We start from the raw sequence: 26512 nt of genomic DNA, 5'->3' as shown, positions 1-26512 counted from the left end.
GGCCTACCGCGCCTTCAAGGTCGGTTGCAGGAGGCCCTTCCTGGGCACAAAGGTGGACGGGCGAGGAGCGGACGTCTGTTGCTGGTCAATTGCTGGATAAATGTGAGGTTATCCACTTTGGTAGCAAAAACAGGAAGGTAGATTACTATCTAAATAGCGTCAAGTTGGGAAAAGGGGAAGTACAACGGGATCTGAGGGTCCTTGTTCATCAGTCTATGAAAGTAAGCATGCAGGTATAGCAGGCAGTGAGAAAGCGAATGGCATGTTGGCCTTTATAACAAGAGGAATCGAATATAGGAGCAAAGAGTAGCAACGTTACAAAATATTGAGATTTTAAAAAACAAGTCTGCAATTTATCCCATCAGATAAAGCATAAAAAGAAGTTTAATTTGAGACCTAATTCACTTTCATATCTTCAGTATTAAACAAGTTATGGCCATTTTCATACGCGGAAATTAGCATCTTGTTCCCTATTGCTTTTCCATTGACTTAACTCAGAAGCTGTGATCGAGGACAGTCAAAAGCCCATAACTTTCATAAAAGAGAACTGAATGAATTTTCAGTTATTTTACTTCGGAGTCATGTGAGTGACTACGTGAAGATGGCCCGTTCAGCCGCACGTGCGTCATTACGTCAGACGCATTGGTGCAGGACGACCAGTTGGGCCAACAGCTCCCCAGCCCGGTAAGTTTAAAGACAAGGTAAGCTGGTTTTTCTTACCTGTTTTATTCACTGCAGAACCCCTTGTTCCAGAGGTTTCCTGCCGGAGGATTCGTGAGGCCTGACGAGGGAACCAGCTATGGGCTGTGGGGAAACCTTGGTTCTTGCCGCCAAGCGCGGGTAGATGGGGTTGTCGGGTTTCACGAAGTGGGTCGCTGACGGGTGGTCAGTGGCTTACAGGCGCTCCGGGTGCCGGAAGGGGTTCCCTCCGACAGGCAGAGAAACGCTGGGGTTCCCAGGGAAGGGACCTCCAGTAAGCCGGGTGCGAGGGGGCATTTTCCCTCTGATATGATTATTTATTCTGGGACCACCAGTAGAACGGGAGTCGGAGGGGGTTCCCCTCCGACAATATGAATATTTATGCTGGGGTTTCCCGTGGAGGTGACCGCCAGCAGGCCGGGTGCCGAGAGGGGGTTTCCCCTCCGACAATAAAATTTATGCGGGGGTGTCCCGAGGAAGGGGATTTCCAGTAGGCCGTGAGGGCTTTCCCCCGATATGAGTAGATCTGGAGTCGGGAAGGGGTTTCCCCTCCGACAATATAGAGGGCTTTTCCCTCCGATATGAAAGTTAATCCTGGGGTTCCCGTGGAGAGGACCTCCAGTAGGACGGGATATAAATATAAATGCCGGGTGTCGGGAGGTTTTTTTCCCCCCCAATATACATATAGAGGCTGGGGTTCCCGGGTAGGGGAATCCAGTAATTATGCGGGTTTCAGACCGCAGGGGTCCCCAGGAAAGGGGTTAAACGGACCGGAACGGTCAGCCCTGGGGCCGGTAGGGGTTTTCCCTCCGGTAATATACAAGGGTGTTGGGATTCCCAGGGGAGGGAAAATCCACCAGCTATGCGGTGCCCAGACCGCAGAGGTCCCCAAGATATGGGGGAAATCGACCCAAGTGGTCAGTCCTGGTGCCAGGAGGGTTCCTTTCCGGTAAAAATAAATAATGTGGAAGTTGGCAAGGATGGAGCCTTATTGAGAGGAGGCTCAACATAGATACACCCTAACATCAGGAGATATGGCAGTGTTGGGCAGATGGGGAGCCCTTGCCAGCAGCGCCTTGTAACAGGGCTGCATAATGGGGATGCCGAATATGTGGCAGTGCCGACTTATTGCTCTAAGCCGTGTCAGCAGCGCCTTGTATAGGGCTGTTTAAATGTATGGCAGCAGCACCTGGAGAAGGGCTGCAATGATGTCTCCCTCATGGAGGAGGTGTGCTTACCGGGACATTTTCTGACCCTGAAGGGTAGACCTGTTGGAGAGGTCATGCCAGCAGCGCCTTGTAGTAGGGCTGCTTAATGTCTCCCTTATGGAAGAGGAGAACATGCCGGGTCAGTGTAATCTGATGTCGAGGCTGAGGGTATAGCATGGAGCATACCTCAAGGAATGAAGGGCACATGTCAGAGGTACGATTCTGGCAGCAAGGTTGCCATTACAACAATGCAGTGAACACCACTATCAGGGGAGTTAGAGCAACCCGCCGAATATTCTATTCAGGTGAGACATATTCCACAGGCAAAACCTGAAGGGCAAAGCACATAGTTTAGGGGGAAAACGCACCCCACGGCTTCATCAGCAGGAAGCGGTTCACTGAAGCTGGTAGCAGCATTAAGCTGACCAGAGTTACTCTACAACTAAGTGACCACGAACAAGTTGGTAAGATTTACAATTGGTTGGGCAACACACAAATAACTGAGACATTGTCATCTACTCAGAGGCATTTTAACCAGGTAACTGGACAATACTAGTATTCCAAGAAGGTTGGAATTTGGCCAGAAGAGTGTTGAGCCAGGTCCAGTATTTTTAGCCAGGTTGCCTTCAAGAGTTGTCTTGGGACATGTGAGAATTATCAGAACCGGGCCAGAGTTATTGTCGGGACAGACTCGAAATGATGGCAGGTGTGGCCTGTTCATTAAGAAAGAAGGGTGATCAAACTGATTTCCTAGGTGTTTTGCCATGTACAATGATCATCAGAGATGTTTGAAGGCATTGTTATGATGAGGCAAGTTAATCAGTATGATAACAATAAATCATTCAAAGGACTACTCAGAGTTTAAAAACAATTGTGATGTATTGTCTAGATTATATTTTGATGCTGTATTTGACTAAAATCCACTCAGTTTCAAGCTAATTGAGGAATTGGTTTCTCCTATCCAGTAAATTAGGTTGTTATCAAATGGATAGTTGCCATGTGACTCCGCCCTGGGCAATAGATTGCAATCAATAGAAACCTGGAACAGCCTTGTGGTTATAAAGGAGTTCCTATTCATTAGACTAACTGACAATGTAATAGATGTGATGCAGCTGTGCATTTGGGAGAACTGACAACATGCTTAATGACAAACAATAAGGGTCATGAAGATCATTGATAATACAAATTGCTATTGCCAGCTGAAGCTAAGAAAGCCACTATGATGGACAAACAGTATTCAGCATTGCTCCAGTAGTTGATCAATAAATATGTCATTATATTGCAAAAAAGATGCTATGGCTTAAGGTGGGAACATGCGAATGTCATCTCTAGTTGAGGTGCAGGAGATTTGCAATGAGTTATTAACTCTTCAGTATTGGTATCAACTATCTATAGACCCTAAGTGCATTATGTGTTAAAGAGTGATTGAGTGAATATGCATAAGGGCATGCTCAACTTCATGTTGATACACTAAGATGTGGCATATGATAAGCACGAGGGTGCAATCAGGGAAAAGATCCTGTAAAAGGTATATAATCTAATTTGCCACTGGAATATCATTAAGTACAGATCAATGACAACACAGAATGGGTGTTGGACCACGCAGTATTTATGAAATTCTGATTTAATGCAACACCGAATATAGATATATTGTTTTCATGCTAATTAAAGGTTGCAAAATGTGTGGCATAACAGTGGCAAAAGATACATTCTCGCTACAAGCATTAGGAATGGTCTTTTATGTCTTCCTCCAAATTTGCTTTATGAGTCGGGTCTTGGAATAGAGTCAACAAAAGTCGCTTTAGGTTCCAGCTGTGGAATTGGCCTATGCAGTTTGATTCCCGATTTGTCGGGAATAATAATAATGCAACATTATATGGTTATTTAAACGTAATTTGCTGGTCCAGCCTGCGGCTTGAAAGATCAGCCGTTGCATGATAAAATCAATATATGTTCTACAGATTCTCAACAGACTGCTTACGGCTCAGGTTTGTCATGCCTATTTTTGTATGTATTCACAGTGCTGGAATGGTACCAAAAAGCGGTATTTTGCTGCTTCAGGAGATGGGAAGCGTTTGTTTAATGCTCATGTTAGATTTTAAAATAGTACAGATTCTGAGTTATTGCAGTTCATTTAAATGGTCTTTGACAATATTGAATATAGGATCATTAACTGTGCCAAGGGGCTTTCCATCAGACTAACTGCAGCTAACGAGGTCTAAGTTGTTGGGTTCACCTCGGACATCGAGTTAGTAAAGGATATCTGTTACACAGGTCCCAGGACAAATACAATGCAGTATGGGAGATTGACATTATGTAACACTATTTGAACCAGGGGGTTCAAGCTACATTGTTAGCTTTGATCGGACCTCATTAGGTAGTTATCCTCCTGACGCTGGTTAGCGCAACAGGTCACTCGCTACATTATTGTGACAGGAGAGGATGATTACATCTGCAAATATATGCATAGTATTTTATGCTATAATTAATTTAAGCAGAGCAGTAGGGGTGTCAGGTCTTAAAATAACTCAAGACATTCCCAGGGATTTCTCGTTATGTAGGGACACACATGTACAAGTTTATATGTAAAATATACGACTTATGTTATGTTTTGTCCCGTCCGGGAGATCCGTCCTGTTGTCGGCGTTAGAAGTCACTTTTTTATTTTACTCCAGCCATTAAATTGTCCCACGGTTTTTTTATAAAAAAATTCACAGAACAGCAGTCGGAACGATTATTCAGCATTAGGTAGTAGCCGGAGAAATATATCTCGGACATGCATTATAATCCCCCCCCCCCCCCCCCCCCCCCAAAGACGGCAAAGTTGCGCACACGGCCTGTGACAGAACTGCAGCGCCGCTGAAGGTAGGTTTTGTAACATACCTACAAAGAGGTCCTTCTGCAGTTGTACAGAGCACTAGTGAGACCACACCTGATGTATTGTGTGCAGTTTTGGTCCCCTAATTTGAGGAAGGACATTCTTGTTATTGAGGAAGTGCAGCATAGGTTTACATGGTTAATTCCTGGCATGGCGGGACTGTCATATGTTGTGAGAATGGAGAGGCTGGGCTTGTACACTCTGGAGTTTAGAAGGGTGAGAGGTTATATTATTGAAACATATAAGATTGTTAAGGGTTTGGACACACTAAAGGCTGGAAACATGTTACCGATGTTGGGGGAGTCCAGAACCAGGGGCCACAGTTTAAGAATAAGGGGTAAGCCATTTAGAACGGAGACGAGGAAACACTTTTTCTCACAGAGAGTTGTGAGTTTGTGGAATTCTCTGCCTCAGAGGGCGGTGGACACCGGTTCTCTGGATACTTTCAAGAGAGAGCTAGAAACGGCTCTTAAAGACAGCGGAGTCAGGGGATATGGGGATAAGGCAGGAACGGGGTACTGATTGGGGATGATCAGCCATGATCACATTGAATGGCAGTGCTGGCTCGATGGGCCGAATGGCCTACTCCTGCACCTATTGTCTATTGCCTATTGTCTAACCAAGGAAGGCAAAGGGAAGCCTTCGGCAGCCTGAATTGGGCACCACTCATATCTGGAACGTGGACTGAACTTAGAAATTTGTGCCAAAACATGGCATCTGTTGTATGCGGGCTCAGTAGATCATCTCTGTACAATTGCTAATGGAATGGGAATACTCTACGGGACTAGGCAACGTTTTGGGCCAAAACCCTTCTTCAGACTTCAAGTTTTGTCTACCTTCAATTTTCCAGCATCTGCAGTTCCTTTTTAAACTCTACAGGACTATTTGTAAAAAAATAATTTCACTGTGTGCTTGCATTTCACACATGACAATAAAGTCCCATTGAACCATTGAATTGAACCATTGAAGTTCCATACAATATTTCCAGTGGGTGGTTAAATGGCTCTCTTATTGCAGCTAATAAAAATAGCTGAACTTTATACTGCAACATTAATGGTTCATTTATCAAATTATGTACAAAGACAGTTGTTACCTTATCTGCTTCAGAGACTTTAGCACCTTTGTCCAATAAAAGTTCAACTATCTCAATGTTCCGCATTTTAGTTGCTTTAATGAGAGGAGTCTCACCGTCCTGGAAATGGAAAAGAACCTTTTGTTAGTTTTGGTATCAGCATGGAAGTATTCTGTAGCTTAACAAATAAAGTCATTCTGTTTGATTACAATATTGATGCAAAACAAGCTTTGGGGGAATTTATAGCAATTCTCAGGGATTCTGCTATAAATAATTTACCAGCAACCAATATTCCCAAAGGTTGAAAACCTTTGTGGAATAACTGAATAAATTAATTCCAGTTTACAAAATATCAAAACACTGCAGATGACATGAACATTTCAATCACAAAATTTTGATGACCGGTACCATTATAAATATTAGCATTCGGCAAAAAGCAAACATATTTCCAGCTAATATATGCCGTTAACATACAGTGCTCCCAGGCAAGGTGCAATAAAGGCTAAATACAAGTAAAGCATATTTTATACTTCTCACAATTTAAGAACATTTCCACACACGGCTGCATCATTGTATTTCACAAAGTGAAAGAAATAGGTCAAACCTAAACGAAAAAGAACACACATCTTGTATGTATCCAGTTAATTGTATTTATCATGCAGTTTTATTTGTTAATAATACAGATACAAGTGTAGGTTATAACAGTAAAGTGAAGAAACCAGGACATAGTAAACAAGATAAACAGTGCATTTCCTTTTCAAATCTGTTTTATAGACAAAAATGAACTGTAGGAGGATGTACAAAGTAGGAGGATGGACTTGAATTCAATTACATTAAATATACCAGGAGAAATTAAGAAATTGAAAATTCATAGTAGAAAAATGTACAAAATAGTACACACAAGGAAGAGTCCAAATCTATTAGATCTCTTTTTTAGAACTAGAGAAATTAATTGGAAGCCACTAACACTACTTACATTGGGGGGGAAAGGATATATCGCCTTTAAAAGCTGGGCATTTCTGTGAGTCATTGAACAAGTAATAAATGTGCAATTGAGGTAATTTCACAAAAGGTTATGCAGAAGAAGAGGAAGTTGACATTTTCATTAAACTGTTGATGGCGCAGCTTATATTGGTCAGCAACATGTGCCTATTCACAAAATAACTTTTTTTAATGCAAAGAGTTCCATATTAATAAAAATGTGAAAACATATTGTTAAGCAAAACCTGCTATAAGAATATTCTAAAAATAACTATTGACCAATTCCATAAATTACATAACCTAGCAAATACAATGACAAAGGCTTCAAAGGATAAAGGATATTTATTGTCACATACACCAATTGCTGCAGTGAAATTTGAGTTACCATGCAGCACACAAATACGATAAACACAACACTTTTGAATTTAACATAAAGCATAACCCCCCCCCCCCCCCCCCCCACAGCAGAACCAACGTTTCCCACTGTGAGGGAAGGCACCAAAGTTCAGTCCTATTCCTCTGTTCACCCGTGCTCAGGGCCTATCGAGGCCTCAGTTGTCCCCGCAGCGGCAGCCCGATGTTTCAGGTCCTCGAACGGAAGAACACTCTCAGCGGCCCGGAGCCTCCAAATCGGCCACTTCCTACCAGAGACCGCGGCTTCCGAAGTCCACAGGCTGAGCTGGGTGGAGATTCAACGCTTGCGACCTCGGCGAGAGATCCCAGGCTCCGCGATGTCAAAGTCAGCGCTGCCAGCAGCTGGAAAGTCAGGGCCACCAGCGGCTGGAAGCTCCGCAGACCACAGCTCCACTGTGTTCAAAGTCGGCAGTCCCAGCTCCAGCTCCAATACGGCGATTCCCGGTAAGGCATCGCTCACTCCGCGATGGAATTCAGTGCTGCGCCGCTGCTGAAGCTGTAGCTCTGGCCGGGCTCCGGTAGGAAAGGCCGTGCCAATCCATATGGTAGGCCGCGAGGAGGGGGCGAAGATGCGGCTCGGAGAATAGTCGCATCCTCGACCAGGAAGTGACTACGAAAAACAGTCACTTCCTGGTGGAACAGTCACTTCACAAGTGGAAACACAAAACTTCAAAAACAGTCACTTCACGTGGAAACACAAACAACCACGTTAAATCTGCTAATACCATTTAAGTTATCGAGTTGAGATAGTAAAGAAGTAGCAATTGGGAAAGAGGCCTAATGAGTAAAGTTATTTAATACTGTAATAGATCTGGTAAGTATCTACTCATACCTTGATGCAGATTTCTGTGTCAGGGTTGCATTGAAGAATATCCCTTACTATTGTTGCATTTCCTTTCTCCACAGCCCAGTAGAGAGCAGTTTTATTATCCTAAAAACATTGCCAGAAGAAATGTTAACAAAAATGTAATTAAAACTCATAATTATGCAATATTCACTTTGTTGAAAATGGGGACAAAAGGACCAGATTTTCTTAGGACTAATCAATTTTAAACTGTACACACAAGAGGCTGCAGATGCTGAAATCTGAAGCAACAAACAATTTGTGGTGGCACTCAGCCAGTTGAGCGGCATCTGTGGTGGTAAAAGGACTATCGTGATGCAGAGTTTTGGTCTGAAATATTGAGTTATTGTCTCCCCACAGATGCTGCTTGACTCGCTGAATTCCTCTGGCAGATTATTTGTAGCTTCAATTTTAAAGTGTCAACCTTAGCACGCTGGCATTATGGCCTCCTGAAAATAAAATAGCTGTGCTTTCGAGCCTCACTGCAGAGTCTGGAGCACATCCTCTAGACTGATTTTTGCAACTAACATATCTACATATTATTCTACACAATAAAAAATAATTGTCTAATTATCTCTTGTAGTTTGCAGGTCATTATTACTGGAAAATATGGTATTTGGTCATTATTACAATGCTGTTTGTGAAAACGTGTCCAATTTGAGCATCGATTTTTGTTCCTACATTACACCAGAAATTACTCTCCAGACACAATTGAAGGGCCTGTCCCACCAGCATGAGATTGCATGCGTCTAACGCGACCAAACGTGGTCGCTTGAGGCGCACGGCCTTGCGGGGCCGGTCCCATTTCCAAGGGCGGAGGCGTATGAAGTTGTGCGGAGCTGGTCCAGACATCGCACGGACTCCAAAAATCTTGCACTGTCCGAAAATCCCGCGCGCCAACGGCCTGCAGGCGCGCATTGAGGGCGTTCGCAGCATCTCGACGTCGTACGCAGCGTCTTGACGGTGTATGTCTAGCGGTGGCGTTGCGCGATGACGTCACCGCCCGGCGTGCTGTTGCGGCGTCCAAATTCAGTCGGCCCGCCTCCTGCCCAGCTGATTGGTGAGTATGATGTCGGGACCAGCCCCGCACAACTCCATACGCCCCCGCGAGGCCCTACACCTCAAACGACCACGTTTGGTCGCGTTAGACGCATACAATCGCATGCTGGTGGGACAGGCCCCTTACTGCCTACGAAGTGCAAATAAGTGCTTTGGGATTATTCTTTGCTTATCAGTGTCACACTTCTCATAAAAAATGTAATCAAAGAGTTCCATCTATGATTCAAATATCACTGTGTTTGCTGCAAGTAAAATAAAGAAATAAATAAACCTTTACGTTTAAATTGCTATTATTCTCACAAGGTTACTGGACAAAATTATTTTCTTGATTTTCCATGAATCAACAGCACAATAAAAAATTGAATGAGGGTGATTATTTATCAATTTTGGAGGTACATTGATGCAGCTGGCCTCACAAGCTATGAGGCTGTGGAGCTGCTACCTCACAACTCCAGTATTCCAGATTCAATCCTGACTTCCCGTGTTGTCGGCGAAGGGTTTGCACATCGGTTTCTTCTGCATTCTCATGTTTGCTCCCACATCTCAAAGACATGCATGTCGGTACTGTAAATTGCCCGTACTACTTAGGTGTGCAGTAGAATTTGAGGGAGGGGGGGAAGATGATGATGAGAAAGTGGGGAAGACAAAATTACGTTGGCATAAAATTAATGTAAATGGATGTCAGTACATCCTCAGTGGGCCAAAGGGATGGGCCCTTTGTGGTTTGATTACGATTCTCGTTAAATTTCTTTCCACTGACTGAAACAGTTCACCTATCACTGGTTCCACCCAACAGTTCTGAATTTTATACAGTATCTTAAAACAGCAATTCATCATTGAATCAGGAAAGTACTTTAATTTAATATCTGTAACTATTCTCTATATATAAACCAAGACTAAGTTTATTAGTAAACTAAATATATTTATTTGATAGAAATCACTGCTGAAGTAATTCCTAGTCACCAATGAAATGGTGACTGGAAACCTAGGATATTTTCTTTGATTCAAATCCCAGTATTTAACTACGATCCATTGCCTCATAGAGAATATTTTACTCCATGGGTTAAGAGTACCAATACACAGAGCATGTTATCAGTCATGATCTCTAGTCATGATCTCCAATTTTGTGTAAAACCTGTTCCCTTTAATATTAATTATCCTGATCAACATTTAGACTTACCGTTCCTTTAATATCTATGTCAGCATACTTCTGAAGTAGAGCCCTCACGATTTCCACATGACCACCTTTAACAGCGCCAATTAGTACAGTATCTCCACTCTGAAATAAAATGTATGTGAAAATTCTCCCAGAAACAATGCTCAACAATGAGTATTAGAATAGAAAGGCAAAACTTGAACCAAGTAAAGAATTCCAGTGTAAAAGGTCAAGTTGAAGATGGGCAATTGACATTTAAACCCTTTAATGTAATGTACATGGTGATAGGTGGCATAGTAGCAGTCAGTAGAGCTGTTGTCCACCAGCTCAAGCGATCCAGTTTCAATCTTAATATCCTGTGCTGTTCATGTGGAGTTTGCACATTTTTTGAATCAATGTGGCTTTGTTTCGGATGCTGCGATTTCCTCCCACATGCCAAAGGCATGCGAGTTCACAGATTAATTGGCCACTGATGTGTAGGAAGATCGTATATTCTGGGAAAGGTTGATGGGGCTGTTGGGATAGTAATATGGGTTTGTATAGAATTATTGAAAATAGGTACTTGGTGGTTGACGCAGATTCAATGGGCCAAAGGGTCTGCACGTCTCAGTGACGTGATAACTAAACTTACTTGCCGTAGACTATTGCTATATTAGTGCTACGTTTACTAAGATATAGTGAAAATGTGGTAGATTGGAAGACTGAGTTTGGCCTTAGAATGCGAGAGGTTTGTGCAAGAGTTTGATGACAAGGGGGAAAAAGCTGTTCTTGAATCTGTAGTAGGTGCATTCAAGCTTTTATATTGTCTGTCTAATGGGAGAGGAGAGAAGAGGAAATGGCCTGAGTGTGAGTGGTCCTCGATTATGTTGGCAGCTTCCCAAGGCAACTTGAAGTATAGATGGAGTCAAAGGGGGATCTGATTGGGTTGTATTCATAATTCCTTGCAAATCCTTGAAGTTTCAGGCAGAACAATTGGGCCATAGAAAGATGTGAACAAATACCTGATCAGTTTGCTTGGGAAGGGACAACGAGGAAAAGAAAAGTGTTAAAAATTAAGACATTCCAAGATTTAAAAATGACCAGTTTCTGTTAACAGAAAGCTTCAATAATAATGAATCAAAAATATAAAAGGACTAAATTATAATTTAATCCACAAAGAAAAAAATTATTGCCACACACCTCGAAACAATAAATTACGAGTTACAACACCTGCAAAATGTAAAATCTACATTTTTTCTAAGATTTATAACTTCAAATGAAAATATATCCTGATGTGGTTAACTGCAATTAAAAATTTCTGAAAACATTCTACTATGGAAATAAAATACAAAATACTAACCCTGTCAGGGATGTTGACATAAGTGCCAGCATCTAACAGATCCTGAACAATCTCTATGTGACCTTCCTTTGCAGCAATCATCAAAGCAGTATTTCCATCTTTATCGGTCAAATTGACATTTGGATTACGATTTAGCAATTCCTTCACTTCTTCAGTATAGCCACCTTTAACAGCCACTATTAAAGCTGTCATGGAGTTCTACAAAAATATGTCGATGAAGAAAGCTTAATTAAAAAATAATAGTTTTCTCATGTTAATGACTTTAATTTGTCTACAATATAGTCTCTTCCTTCAGAGGAGACGGCTAATACTTCAGTTAACTTAGAATTTATCTCATCATGCACAATGAATGAAGAGTAAGGACAATCTTTAGGTTAATCGTGGTGAAGAAAGATACAGAGTAACCAAACAGATAAATTTGTACATTACAAGAAACTTCTGAGGAATTGGGCAGGTTGAGGTGCAGTTAACACAAGGGGAATGTGGCAAGTGCAGATGAATATGAATACTCATAAACTCTGTAATTACCAAACTATATTCCATGAAGGAAATGGGGGGGCAATGCATTTTGAAGGGATGAAATGGAAAGTTACATACTTTTTACAGATTAAGTGATAAATCTGAGTGTACATAGAATATCAAATCTTAAGAGTTAATTATTAAATGCATTATGAGAAACTAAGCACATATTTTGAACTTAAATGCATACAAAAGCTTTAACTAAATGTACTTGCAGGAATATTCGGTGCAAAAATTCAAGAGCATTTCATTTCAAAAATATTAACTTAAAATAAATTATTTGGTCCTATTCAAATTTCCAAAGACATTTTAAATATATTTTACACGAAACACCAACCATTACAAATACATACCGCTCCTTCTTGATCAACATCTGCACCCATTTCCAACAAATGCTTCACACACTCAAGATGACCCTTTCTGGCAGCCCATATTAATGGAGTTGTTCCATACTAAAAAAAAAATAAACATTTTTTGCAAATATACTTCAATATTCTCAATGGTATTATTTCAATGGATTATATAATTTAGACCATGCAACAGCAAGATGTTCATGACATACAAATATTTGCTTAACATCTTCAGGAGGAGGAGCCATCTTGGGGAACAGCTGCTAGCCAGCAGCCGTCCGTTTTAATTCGCTTTTTAAAAAAAAGTTTTTAGTTAGTCCTGTTTAGTGATGTTTGGAGGTATGGACCTTTTAATGTGGGGGGTAGGGGTCAATTTTACTTCTAGGTCCCTACCTGGTCGGTGAGGCAGCTTTTTCTCCGGGCTGCCCCGTCGACCCGTCCTCGTGGCCTACCAGCGGGCTTGGAGCGCCGTTTCCTGGTGGGGACCGCCCAGCACCTCGGCCTCGGTGGCGGCACAGTGCTGGAGCGCTATCGTGGAGCGGAGCGGGCGATGCCTTGCCTGGGTCGCCGCGCTGGATCGACGCGCTGGAGCTCCAGTGAGCTGTGACCGCCGTGTTCAACACCTCTGGGCTGCGGGTCTACGGAGCGGAGCGGAGCGGAGCGCCGACTCTAACATCGGGAGTCTGGGAGCTCCAAACTGGCACGGCCTTGTCAGCTTCGGAAGCCGCGATCTCCAGCTAGAAAGCGGCCGTTCCTGGTGGCCCAGCCGCTGAGAGGACTCTCCCGACGCTGGGGCAACACCACCCGGTGAGAACAGCCAGGAACATCGGGCCTCGGTAGAGGCCAGGTGGCCCAGCCGCTGAGCCGCTGAGAGGACTCTCCCGACGCTGGGACAACACCACCCGGTGAGAACAGCCAGGAACATCGGGCCTCGGTAGAGGCAATTGCGGTGGCCTCAATAGGCCTGACTTTGGGGTGAACTTGGGGTTGGGGACTGGACATTGTGCCTTCCCCCACAGTGGTAACCAATGTTGGGGGGATGATTTTTTTGTCTGTATGGTAATCCTGTTAGTCTTTGTCCAAGATGACTGCCGTGAAGGGAGAGTGGACGCTGGCGCGCTTTAGCTGCCGATGCTCTCTCTTCACATTGTGTTTTTGATTTTTTGTTTTTGGACTGAATTCTGTTTTTAATGTCAATGGATATTTTTAAGGCAGAGATAGGTATATTCTTGATGTACGGGTGTCAGGGGTTATGGGGAGAAAGCAGGTAATGGGGTTAAGAGGGATAGATCAGCCATGATTGAATGGTGGAATAGATTTGATGGGCTGAATGGTCTAATTCTGCTCCTATCAGCTATGATCTTGTTGTCAGTACTAAGTTAATTGAAAAGATGGATCATTTATATTATAAGACACTTGTCACTCATCCAATTAAATTTCCCTCTACTTAATGTAGCATTATTCCATATTGGTGACCATTTAACTCATAAAAGTGAAAATATATTACGGTAATAACCAATTTATATTTACATAAACCACAGAGTACAGAAATTTAAGATATTCCGTAGTATTTGGAAAATAAAAATAAAACACTGACATGATACTTCCTTATGGTCTATAAATTAAACACAATCCATAGTTTAAGACACAAAATCTCATACATTACTATTCAGCAGCAGATATCTTTCAGACTGCAAATCACCAAAAATAACAACCAAGCTCTGATTATGCTGGGACAGTCAAACAGAGTCAAATTGCTTCAGGCAAATTGTTAGCAAATATTTTTAAAGCTTAATATTCACTGCAATTTGCTTCCACTCTTTCAGCAGTTTAATTAATTGTTGGATGGTTAACGCCACTAATTCATTTCACAATACTATTTTTAATGTAAATATTAAAACAAAAATGAAATACCCCAGCACTGATTGGTAGATAGAAATAGGCTGTTTTGGCAACAAATTTATAATCGAAAGCAATTAAATCTAAATACATCTAAATACTATTTTGCATTCTATAAAACTATTTTGAATGATAATCTAGTGAACAAAAGCTTATGCAGATAAGAAAACAATATTAACAGTCATGCACTTTTCCTAAATGAAAAATACTCAATAGCAATTTGATATCACAGAATGTCATTTCCTTAAATTTCGAAATAACTTTTGTTCCATTGGAGTGCAGTTTTAATACATTAGGTCTTCACCATCAGATGGATCTAATCTTCTGACCAATAGGCCATTTGCTGAGTTTCTGCTAGAGTTTCTCATTAGTTTGCTGCAGAATAAGTATACAGCCAACCTTTCAGCTGACAGCAAAAGAAAGAACATTATTTTTCAAATTTTGGATCTATTCTATTAGATATGCAGAGCTAAGTATCCACAAAAAAAACTTAGAAAGAGTAAAATGTAAAACAAAAGAAAAATGTTAAAAAATTCATTAGTGTGGCATATACAAATCCTATTGCCTGAATTTTCACATTTGATCAAATGTGGAAGATTACATTTTTGTTACGCTCCAATGCACAAACTAATATTAAGGTTTTTTTTAATATGTTACATACTTACTTTGTCAGAACAGTTAACTTTAGCACCATGCTGCAGAAGTAGTTTAACAATTTCATGATGTCCTCGTCCAGCTGCCCAAATTATAGGGTAAACACTGTACTGTTGATTAAAGCAAACCATTGATTAAATGACGTGTTTGTTAAATGTGAAGACATGAGAGGAAACATAAATATTCAACAAATGTTTAAATTGTGCTGAAATAAATCAATACCAAAAGTTAGAGTGGCATGTAGCGCCAAAACCTGCTAAATTGCTATTAAAAATAATATTACTGAGATTCACAGGGCAATGATTAACAGTAATTAAAATAATTTGGAAAGTAATAAAGAGATCTCAATGTTTTGTGACTGATCATACACAGGAGAGCCTTGAGCAATAATGTGTAAACTCAGATCATGGGGGACACGGTTTGCAAGTGTAGCGTAACATGTACAAGCATAAAAATCAAATACACTGAAGAGAATGGCTCTCAAGGTACTCACCTGTCCAGTAATATTTGGGTTTGCACCTTTCTCAAGAAGAAGTCTTGAAATTTCTATATGACCTTTGTACGCTCCCCACATCAGAGAAGTCCAGCCACCCTACAACATCAAATGCAAAATTAAAACAGTTTATAAAATGATACAAAGGTCTTTTTCTACTCTGCCATTACCCAGGAATTACATCTAGTCAGAAGCAAGTCTGTATTATTATTAAATAAATCCAATCAATACAATCATCTGCTCAGTTTAAATTTTGAATCTGCAATTACTAATTTGAATGACAGCTGCAGATTCACCCAAAACTGGTGTTTAAGAGGGAACTGCAGATGCTGGAGAATCGAAGGTTACACAAAAAAGCTGGAGAAACTCAGCGGGTGCAGCAGCATCTATGGAGCGAAGGAATGTTTAATGTTTAATTCCTTCGCTCCATAATGTTTAATTCCTTCGCTCCATAGATGCTGCTGCACCCGCTGAGTTTCTCCAGCTTTTTTGTGTAACACCCAAAACTGGTGTTGACTTAGTTTAAAAATGTAAGTTTTACACTGCTATACATCAACTGCAATAAGTAATTTGCTGATTTATTAAACACCCATTATGGATTAAGCAAATATGCTTGAAATTTGAGATTTGGGATTGACAGAAAAATCTAGAGGTCGAAATTCATGCAAGACCCATGGTGTTAAGGGCAAAACACAGGAGCCACTGTACTTAGTCAGAGCTGTGCAGCACGGAAACAGGGCCTTTGGTCTACTTAGTTCATGCCAACCAAGTTGCTTATCCTGGCTAGTCCCACTTTCCTACTCCTAGCCCATATTCCTCCACACCGTTCCTACCAAGTGTCTTTTCAATATCACATTTACCCTCCCCTTGTCTCTATCACTTCCTGTGGCAGCTCGTCTATATATGCACCACATTCCACGTAGAATTCCACATAAAATTGCCCTCAGATCCCTTTTAAATCTTTCCCCTCATTTTAGATATCTGTCCTTCAGCTTTCTACGATCCATGGAAAGAAGTCCCGTCTATCCAGCTTCTCTAAGGGTGGCACAGTCGCTGCCTTACAGCGCTAGACACCCGGGTATGATCCTGACTATGGGTGTTGTCTGTACAGAGTTTGAATGTTCATGAGATTGGATGAGTGACAAGTGTCTTATAATATAAATGATCCATCTTTTCAATTAACTTAGTACTGACAACAAGATCATAGCTGATAGGAGCAGAATTAGACCATTCAGCCCATCAAATCTATTCCACCATTCAATCATGGCTGATCTATCCCTCTTAACCCCATTACCTGCTTTCTCCCCATAACCCCTGACACCCGTACATCAAGAATATACCTATCTCTGCCTTAAAAATATCCATTGACCGCCTCCTCAGCTGCTTTTTGTGATTATAATGTACTTGTGGTTGATACCACTGACTATAGGTTTGATTTGTTTTCTTGGGATGATTTGAGCATTCCAGAATATTTGATTATTAAATAGAAAATATATATTTTTTAAATGATCTGGCAGTTTATGTCAAGCTTTAACATTTAAGTAAAGGTAGTGTATATCCAGTTTTATGTTGAATATGTTTAATCGGTTTGTTCATAAAGATGATGCAACATAACATAGTCACTTTCATTAATTGTAAAACTTTACTGGAGAACATTGAGATACAAACAGTTCTCAGGAACAAAATCTTGCCGTAACTTAAGGAGGACCTGTAATCCAGATTTCAAATTCCATCTCATTAACTTAAACAAAAACAAATGTATGCAATGTATTAAATACTTTACACGTTATATATTATTTATTAGCACGTTACCAAACCAAATCTCAACCTCTCTAGCCATAACATTTATATTACTAAAAGTCTGATCTTGACCACTTCCTGTTGTTCTGTATATTGATTTTAGAAAAAACGCTGCCACTTATGGCTGTAATTTTTGGCCATCTTACTCAGTCCCCCTCCACTGTGCAGGACAAGAGGATTTTTCCAACGTTGAAAAATAAACGAGTTATTAGTGTTTAAAAAATGTTGAGATTCACTCTACTGAAGGTCACGCCCCTTCCAGAGGGACTATAAAACCCGGAAGTGTTGAGTGCCTCAGTCAGTCTCTGCAAGATGGGGGAGCAAGAGGGTCACGTCTCTCAGTCTGAGCTGTGAATAACACTGAACACATGTCTACTAAACTGTGAGTGTGGTTTTACTGACTTTGAGTACCCTTAATGTGGTTTGAAAATGAAAATGTGGTTGGTTTGAAATAAAGCACAGCAAATGGTTGGTGGTGGTTGGTTTGAAATAAAGTACAGCAAATGGTTGTTGGTGGTTGGTTCAAAATAAAGCACAGCAAATGGTTGGTGGTTGTTGGTTTGAAATAAAGAACAGCAAATAATTGGTGGTGGTTGGTTTGAAATTGCAAATGATTAAAAGTCTAAACTTGACAACTTCCTGTTTGTACTTTATATTGATTTTTGGCCATCTTACCTAACCCTCCGCTCATCAGGTGCAGAGGATTCTTCTCATCAATGAAATATAAAAATGTTATTAAAGTATTAAAAAAATGTTGAGAATCTCTCTCCTGTCAATCATGCCATGAAGGAAGGCCACGGTGGGAGGGGGGAGAGATTATAAAACCTGGAAGTGTGGGTGTGGCTCAGTCTCTGCAAGATGGGGGAGGGAGAGGTCATGACTGTGAATCAGCTGAACACACTGAATGTCTACTGAATTGTGAGTATGGTGTTTATGTGGTGTTTTGTGTGGTTTTATGGTGTTCACACTGCTTGACATGGTATGAAACTGCATTTGAATTTGGTGGCCTTGCACCCTGCATGAAATAGTATGAAACTGCATTTGAAATTGGTGGCCTTGCACCCTGCTTGAAATGGCACTTGAATTTGGTGGCCTTGCACCCTGCTTGAAGTGGTAGGAAACTGCACTTGAATTTGGTGGCCTTGCACCCTGCTTGAAATGGAATTTCAAGCAATAGCCATGAGCCAACTGCCAGCCCACCAGCCGTGAGTGAGCTGCCAGCAAATCAGTCTTGAGTGACTGAGCTGCCTCCCCAATAATCCATTTGGACTACAATGTCCATACTAGCCCTCTGGAAACCAGTCCATTCAGCCCACAACACCCATACTAGCGATCCAAAAAGCCCCCTGTCCACTGGCCACCAATATTGGAATTGGTGGAGAGGTGGAATATTGTGTTGGGGGGCCAGCCCTCCCGTGTGAATATGGGATCCAACGGGTCCCACTTAGGTTAGTAATAATAATTTTTTACTTTTCTTTTCCAAACATAATTCATAATCTTGAGATAGATCGACAATTAAGTGTTTCAGAGATAGCTATTGGGACAGATAATCACATTTATATGAATGATAGCCAGAGACAGGACATCTTTCTTCTGCAAGGAATTTGATCTCAATTTATCATTACCTCACAGTGGCTATCCAAGTTTACAACTGTGTAGGTTCACAGAATAAATTTGTATCCCACTCATTCTGTGAAGCAATTAACTTGCACTCCACGTTGCTAAAGTATGGTATTAATTTCACAATCCTACATTGTGAATCCTACAATCCTACATTCAATAGGATTGAACAGCCTAACAATATGTTAGGAGCAACTCCCGACTAATGTAGTTTCAATTTATCAAGTATCATTTGCAACAATGGTAATCTTTTCCAAAATTGACATCCATCCAGTTCTAATTAAATACAAAATAAACAAATTTATTTCAACATTTAAGTAGGTGCGTAAATAAAATTCTTGCAAAAAATAGCAGCAGTATTTTATTGTACACTAACCATATCTCTGTGCTCAAAGTTCGCATTGAAATTGATAAGTTCGCTCACAATTTCTAGATGTCCTTCTTTTGAAGCCGAAATAAGAGCTGTCCAGTTATCCTGTCAAGAATGAAATAGTCATGTGGAAGTGATTTTAAAAAGCGGTTTGAACAATAAAAAATCAATTAATATTAGATAAAATAATTACTTACAACATCTTCCAGGTTACAGTTGGCTCCTTTCTTAAGCAATTCTTGCACTATCTCCAAATTCCCTTGTTCTGCTGCTAGCATTAATGGAGTTTGCCCGCTCTGCAAAGTAGAATCATTCGTCAGTACTGTATCAACATTCAATTTATTGCCAAAAATTAAGATAATTATGATATCAGTTCAAAGATATTTAAGTATTTTTAATCACAAGGTAAAATATACACCTTATATTCTGCAGGCATCTTACACTCTTTAACAAGTGTTTTAAAGCACCGCAGCAAAGCAAACAAAACAACTAAATGCTTCTTGAGCAGGTTAGGTTATTAAGATCTGCTGTCTCGGCTTGATGCATTTCTGAGCATGGCTGAACATGTTCTTTATTAAGAATGAGTAATGTTGTTTGTGAAAATGCAAAGTATCATGACAATATAAAGGTAGACAAAAATGCTGGAGAAACTCAGTGGGTGAGGCAGCATCTATGGAGCGAAGGAAATAGGCGGCGTTTTGGGTCGAGACCCTTCTTCAGACTGATGTGGGGGGCGGGGGGGCACAGGAAGAAGAAAAAAGGAAGAGACAGAGACATTGGGCTGAGGGAGAGCTGGGAAGGGGAGGAGAAAGCAGGGACTGCCTGAAACTAAAGAAGTCAATATTCATACCGCTGGGGTGTAAACTGCCCAAGCAAAATATGAGGTGCAGCTCCTCCAATTTACGGTGGGCCTCACTCTGGCCATGGAGGAGGCCCAGGACAGAAAGGTCAGATTTGGAATGGGAGGGGGAGTTGAAGTGCCGAGCCACCGGGAGATCAGGTTGGTTATTGCGAACCGAGCAGAGGTGTTGGGCGAAGCGATCTCACCAATGTAGAGCAGCTGACACCTAGAGCAGCAGATGCAATAGATGAGGTTGGAGGAGGTGCAGGTGAACCTCTGCCGCACCTGGAAAAACTGCTTGGGTCCTTGAATGGAGTCAAGGGGCGAGGTAAAGCGACAAGTGTAGCATTTACTGCGGTTGCAAGGGAAAGTGCCAGGAGAGGGGGTGGTTTGGGTGGGAAGGGACAAATTGACCAGGGAGTTACGGAGGGAGTGGTCTTTGCGCAAAGCAGACAGGGGAGGAGATGGGAAGATGTGGCCAGTGGTGGGATCCCGTTGGAGGTAGACAAAAATACTGGAGAAATTCAGCGGGTGAGGCAGCATCTATGGAACGAAGGAAATTTAAAGCTCACTTTAAAATATAAGCATTTCCTAACAATACCCTAAATTTAGAGGTTGAATTTAAAAGATAAAAAAAATGGGTGACATATATCAAAATGTTACCTTACTAACAAAACTATAGTTTGCTACAATTTTCTTTATAGAGGTCAGGCAGCATTTTGGGCTCCAGTCTGACAGTAAACTATAATTGCAGTCACACCCACATCACTGGATAATTATATCATAAAGAACCCAAAGGCTCCAACGCATATAGCTTTCCTTCTAGTATTGTTATTGGTTTATTTTTATCACATGAAAAACTGTTATCCTGTCAAATCATACTATACGCGATACAATCAAGCCTTACACATGCACACAATTTTTTTTAAATTAACATTGATGGGATGGAATTACACAGGGAGCTCTGTGTGATTCACAGGGATTCACCATCAGAATCACACGGGCAGCCAAAGTAATGTTCTCAAGTGTCAAAAAGTGGGATGAAACAAAATTTGAGAATATCTGAGCACTTTGAAACTCTCGGACATCTTTAATCAGCAATTGCAAAACAGCATTGCAAAGAGTATTTGCTTGACCGTTAAGGGTAGCCTTAAGGGAGCTAAGCATTTCTAAATAGCAAATACATCTAATAGTGTTTGCTTGCAGAATTTTATTTACAGATCAATTTTGAATACAAACTTCTTTACATTTTAATTGAAAGTACAGAGTAAAACACACATAGGGCAACGTCAGTTAACAGATGTCTGGCATACCTGGGTATCGTGAACTTGCTATTTACTGTTAACAACTTCCTACCTCATTTCTTTCATCCACATCTTTGTATTTCTCTAGCAATGCCTTGAAAGCAGTGACATTTTCTTCTTCAATATAGGTTAGCAAGCTGTGGGTTGTGCCAGTAGCCATTGTGATACACTCTTCTCACAAAGCAGTCTCGACTCTACATAACAAAATATTAACATAAGTTGGCATCAAATTCAGAAAACAAATGGAGATACCAGCAGAGAACAGTTTTATTTTTATGCAACTAAACATTCCTCCACCACCCTCTCCTTTCAAGATATTGAGCATCTGCACGGAGCAGTATACAGAGCCTGTTGTCAGAGATAGTCATTACATTTTACATTTCACAGCCCACCCTACTCCACATCATAAAGTGAAAGAAAAATCATTATGAAATGTCAGCAGTCATTCTTCATCACTTATGTCATTCATGTTATAGCTTTTTTCTCAAAGATTGTCTCCAAACATTGTACGGTAGAATATGCAAGACACTAGGCAAGGAAGCAATCAAAAGTTCAAAGGAGGAAAGAACATGGAATAATAAGTGAATGGTCGCTCTGTTAACAGGGAGAAGGCTTGTAGGGCCGAGATGGCCTGTTTCCGTGCTGTAATTGTTATATGGTTAAATACAAAATAAAATTTAAAGCATAACTAAAATTCTGTGAAACGTTATACTAGAGAAAATTGAATAAGGTGGGCCGGAACTATGTATAGTGCTTCAAAATTAGAACGAGGACAATGAAATTAGCATGCTGAGAAAGATAATTTTGGCCAAACTATTGTTCGAGATTATACAATTGAAACCTCAAGATCAAGGAGCAAGTGAAGGTACGTGATTCCGTCTGATAAACACTAACAAAAGAGACATTCTGTTCTGGGGTGAAAAAGTGGAAATCAAAACTGATGGAGGAAACAAAATAATTAAATAAACACAACCATGTTTAGATTAAGTGGTGTATCTTTAGATATATATATATATCAATTCATCTAAATGTCATGTTATTTTTTATAACACTTTTCTGTCATCTCTCGCATATTAAAATTTGGTCTACGTAAACTTAATAGTTAATTTATACTTGCCGCTGAAAATCTATCTTCCAGGGTGACAGACCCTTGTCTGATCCTCTTTTATGCAGTTCTAAGCTGAGCAGTGGGCCAAACCCTGCATAAATAAGAAATACATTGATAAGGTTTGTGATATTTTTTTAAACTTGCTTTATGTATTCTTCAATTCATTTTGCAACATTACATCCACAATTACAAACTATCTTCCTTCACAGAAAATCAAACGTCATCTCAATTTGGCAAGCCTAAGATACAGTGCCTTCCATAATGTTTGGGACAAAGACCCATCATTTATTTATTTTCCTCAGTACTCCACAATTTGAGATTTGTAATAGAAAAAAAATCACATTTGGTTAAAGTGCACATTGTCAGATTTTATTAAAGGGTATTTTTATATATTTTAGTTTCACATGTAGAAATTACAGCTGTGTTTATACATAGTCCCCCCATTTCAGGGCACAATAAATTGCTCAGGTGTGTTTAATTGCCTCCTTAATGCAGGTAGAAGAGAGCTCTCAGCACCAAGTCTTTCCTCCAGTCTTTCCATCATCTTTGGAAACTTTTATTGCTGTTTATCACCATGAAGACCAAATTTGTGCCAATGAAAGTCAGTGAAGCCATTATGAGACTGAGAAACAAGGATAGAACTGTTAGAGACATCAGCCAAACCTTAGGCTTACCAAAATCAGCAGTTTGGAACATCATTAAGAAGAAAGGGAGCACTGGTGAGCTTACTAATCGCAAAGGGACTGGCAGGTCAAGGAAGACCTCCACAGCTGATGAAAGATGAATTCTTTCAAAAATGAAGACAAATCCCCAAACACCTGTCTGACAGATCAGAAACATTCTTCAGGTTTAGATTTGTCAATGACCACTGTCTCACAGAAGACTTCATGAACAGAAATAGAGGTCACACTGCAAGATACAAACAATTGTTCAGCTGCAAAAATAGGATGGCAGAGTACAGTTTGCCAAGAAGTACTTAAAAGAGCAACCACAGTCCTGGAAAAAGGTCTGGGGTGTTATGGCCTGGGCATGTATGGCAGCTGAAGGTACTGGCTCACTTATCTTCATTGATGATACAACTGCTGATGGTAGTAGCATAATTAATTCTGAAGTGTATGGACACACCCTATCTGCTTAAGTTCAAACAAATTCCTCAAAATTCATTGGCCGCCGGTTTATTCTACATCAAGACAATGATCCCAAACATACTGCTACAGCAACAAAGGATTTTTTCAAAGCTAAAAAATGGTCAATTCTTGAGTGGCCAAGTCAATCACCCGATCTGAACACAATTGAGCATGCTTTTCATATGCTGAAGAGAAAACTGAAGGGGACTGGTCCCAAAAAAAAGCATAAGCTAAAGATGGCTGCAATATAGAACTGGCAGAGCATCACCAGAGAAGATACCCAGCAACTGGTCATGTCCACGAATCACAGACTTCAAGCAGTCATTGCATGGTGAATTGGTAATTTCTACATGGTGAAATCAAAATGTGTAAAAATGGCCTTTATTAAAATCTGACAATGTGCACTTTAACCACATGTGATTTTTTCTATTTCAAATCTCAAATTGTGGAGTACAGAGGCAAATAAATAAATGATGGGTCGTTGACCCAAACATTATGGAGGGCACTGTAGATGCCTTAAGTTGAAAGGGAAAACAAAACCAAACCATTATGCAATATTATTACATGCCAAAGTTGTATCTGTTTATTTTTAAACACACAAGGAGCTGACTAAATTTAAATAGAGTAAAAAGTCACATCACTATTTTTTGTTTTTAAAACGGTTTATTAAATGTCAATTATGCTCCAAGTTATGGACATTCCTCTTGTGAAAATAAGATTCCTACGGAAGCAAGGAATAAAATCTGCAGCAATGGAAAGACTTACAGTTGTACAGCACCGTACGTATTCCTTTCAAGACCTCAAACCACTTTACAGCCACTGAAACACTTCTGAAGAGCATTTACTGCTGTCATGCATAAGGCAAGGTTGAACAACTTAAAGAGAAGTCCTTGTTTATCTCCTGAGCACATCACAAATTCAACTTCCTATCCAGCCAAATGAATATGCTTCGAATTAGAAAACGAACACTCAAATTTAATAAGAAGGGAATTTGAGAAAGCTGTAATGGGTAACGGAACACCACATTGGTTATGCAAATATAATATGCAGTCAGCAGATCAATAATAAATTATCAACAGAAGGTCAACCTATAAATAATTAAAGCATTGAACCCTGCACATGGTGAGAGTGGAGAAGCCAGTCAAGTATCTCTGAATCCAGTTCAACGCACAATCTGACACTAAGAGGGAAATGTTAATGCTTTAAACATTGTGTGAGGGACTTGATTGTCCATCACTTGAAGTGGCTTAGTAGTACCACCAGCGGCTGAGCTGGCTCAGTCCTGAAGAGCATAGTTGCCACAATGGCCTAAGGCAGGTAATGAGTAAACCAACACTTAAATCAGTTTTGATAGAAATGATCTCCTTACAGAGATAATCACGCATGTTTAAATCAAGGATTCGCTCCATAATGTTGCATGGCACGACAAACATGCAGAAGGGCCCAGTCTAAGAACAGATCAGGCAACTCAAAAATAGGCATCCATGGAGGAACTCCTTCTACACTATCTAGCCAAAGGATCGATCAGCAATTCAGATGGAAATTCCAGGAGCAACATCCGATATACCTAAAAATAATGAGGTGCCTGCAATGCAAACCTGCCTACTCTGTTCACTGTATACTAATGGGCCTGTCCCACTTAGGCAATTTTTTAGGCAACTTTTGGCGATTAGTTTGTCGCCACAGGTGGTCGCCGGGAGTAGTCTCCTCAGTCGTGTGAAAAATCATAGCATCTTTCTGGTCGGTGCTAAATTTTCAACATGTTGAAAAATTTCAGGGGCAGTGGGTTTGACGGAAATGAGCGTAGCTTGACTTCTCCTGTTATAGGTTGTCGCCAGGATGATGTAGGTTGTTGCCGGTTTTTCGGCGACCTGCTACGACTATGACAGTTTAGACTATGCCTAAAAAAAATCGCCAAGTGGGACAGACCCATAAGCAGGAAAATGCAGCTACAGCAATACGTCATCAAATTTGTGGCGGTGCTGCCTCAGCAGCTGCGGCTCGCCTGCAGTCCGTCTGTTTTTTTCTTTTTTTGTTGTTTTCTTGTCCTGCTTTAGTTAGTTAATTTTAGTTATTAGGTTTTGTATGTGTGGGGAGGGGGGTGGGAGAAACTTGATTTAGTCTTTTCCTTCGGGGGAATGCGATCTTTTCTTGTCGTATCCCCCGTTCGTCTCCGTCTGCGCTGAGGCCTAATGGCGGAGCTGGCGGCCTTCAACGGGGACTTACCTCGAGGCTCCGGAGGCAGAGCCAGCCAGGACTTACCAGCACGAAGCTGGCCGACTTTGGGGCTGTGGCGGCGGCCCGACTTCGGGGCTGGGGCGGCATTCTGACGGCGGACCGAATTCGTTGTTGTGGCGGCATTCCGGCGGCAGCGACCCGACTTCGGAGCCTCGGCCAGTGGATGACATCGTCAGGAGCTCGCAGGTCACAGGTTGGTGACCTGTTTTTCCAGAGCTCCTGCAACAACAGCTTCGTCCGCTGGACGAGAGGGCAGCAGCTTCGACCACCCCGGGCCGCGGAGTTTGAACCGGCCTGTTCGCGGAGCTCGGATTCAGCCGCTGGACTGACTTACTTACCATCACCCGGCGGGGTCACAACATCGGAAGCCTGGATCGCCTCAGCGCAGAGGGAGAAGGAGGGAAGAGACAAAGACTTTAAGACTTTTGCCTTCCATCACAGTGAGGAGGTGTCTGGTGAACTCACTGTGGTGGATGTTAAATTTGTGTTTATTGTGTGTTTTTGTTATTTTATTATATGTATGACTGCAAGGCACGGAA

The 26512-nt window shown here is 41.1% G+C and overlaps 1 protein-coding gene across 1 annotated transcript in view; it reads right to left on the bottom strand.

Moving 5' to 3' along the window:
* Positions 1 to 24668, bottom strand: part of LOC129697067 (kinase D-interacting substrate of 220 kDa-like) — an 80543-nt gene extending 55875 nt beyond the window's left edge. Inside the window, 12 exon segments of the mRNA XM_055635282.1 lie at positions 5879 to 5977; positions 8085 to 8183; positions 10336 to 10434; positions 11651 to 11848; positions 12523 to 12621; positions 15084 to 15182; positions 15566 to 15664; positions 19362 to 19460; positions 19553 to 19651; positions 21553 to 21694; positions 22618 to 22699; positions 24501 to 24668. Of these exon segments, the coding sequence (XP_055491257.1) occupies positions 5879 to 5977; positions 8085 to 8183; positions 10336 to 10434; positions 11651 to 11848; positions 12523 to 12621; positions 15084 to 15182; positions 15566 to 15664; positions 19362 to 19460; positions 19553 to 19651; positions 21553 to 21660 (1098 nt within the window). The 5' untranslated portion in view covers positions 21661 to 21694; positions 22618 to 22699; positions 24501 to 24668.
* Between the last annotated feature and the right edge of the window lie 1844 nt (positions 24669 to 26512).

Source organism: Leucoraja erinacea, chromosome 5 (genome assembly GCF_028641065.1).
Source record: "Leucoraja erinacea ecotype New England chromosome 5, Leri_hhj_1, whole genome shotgun sequence".
NCBI lineage: Eukaryota > Metazoa > Chordata > Chondrichthyes > Rajiformes > Rajidae > Leucoraja > Leucoraja erinaceus.
The sequence above is the reverse complement of the archived record's forward strand: the minus strand, read 5'-3'. Positions and strand labels throughout refer to the sequence as shown.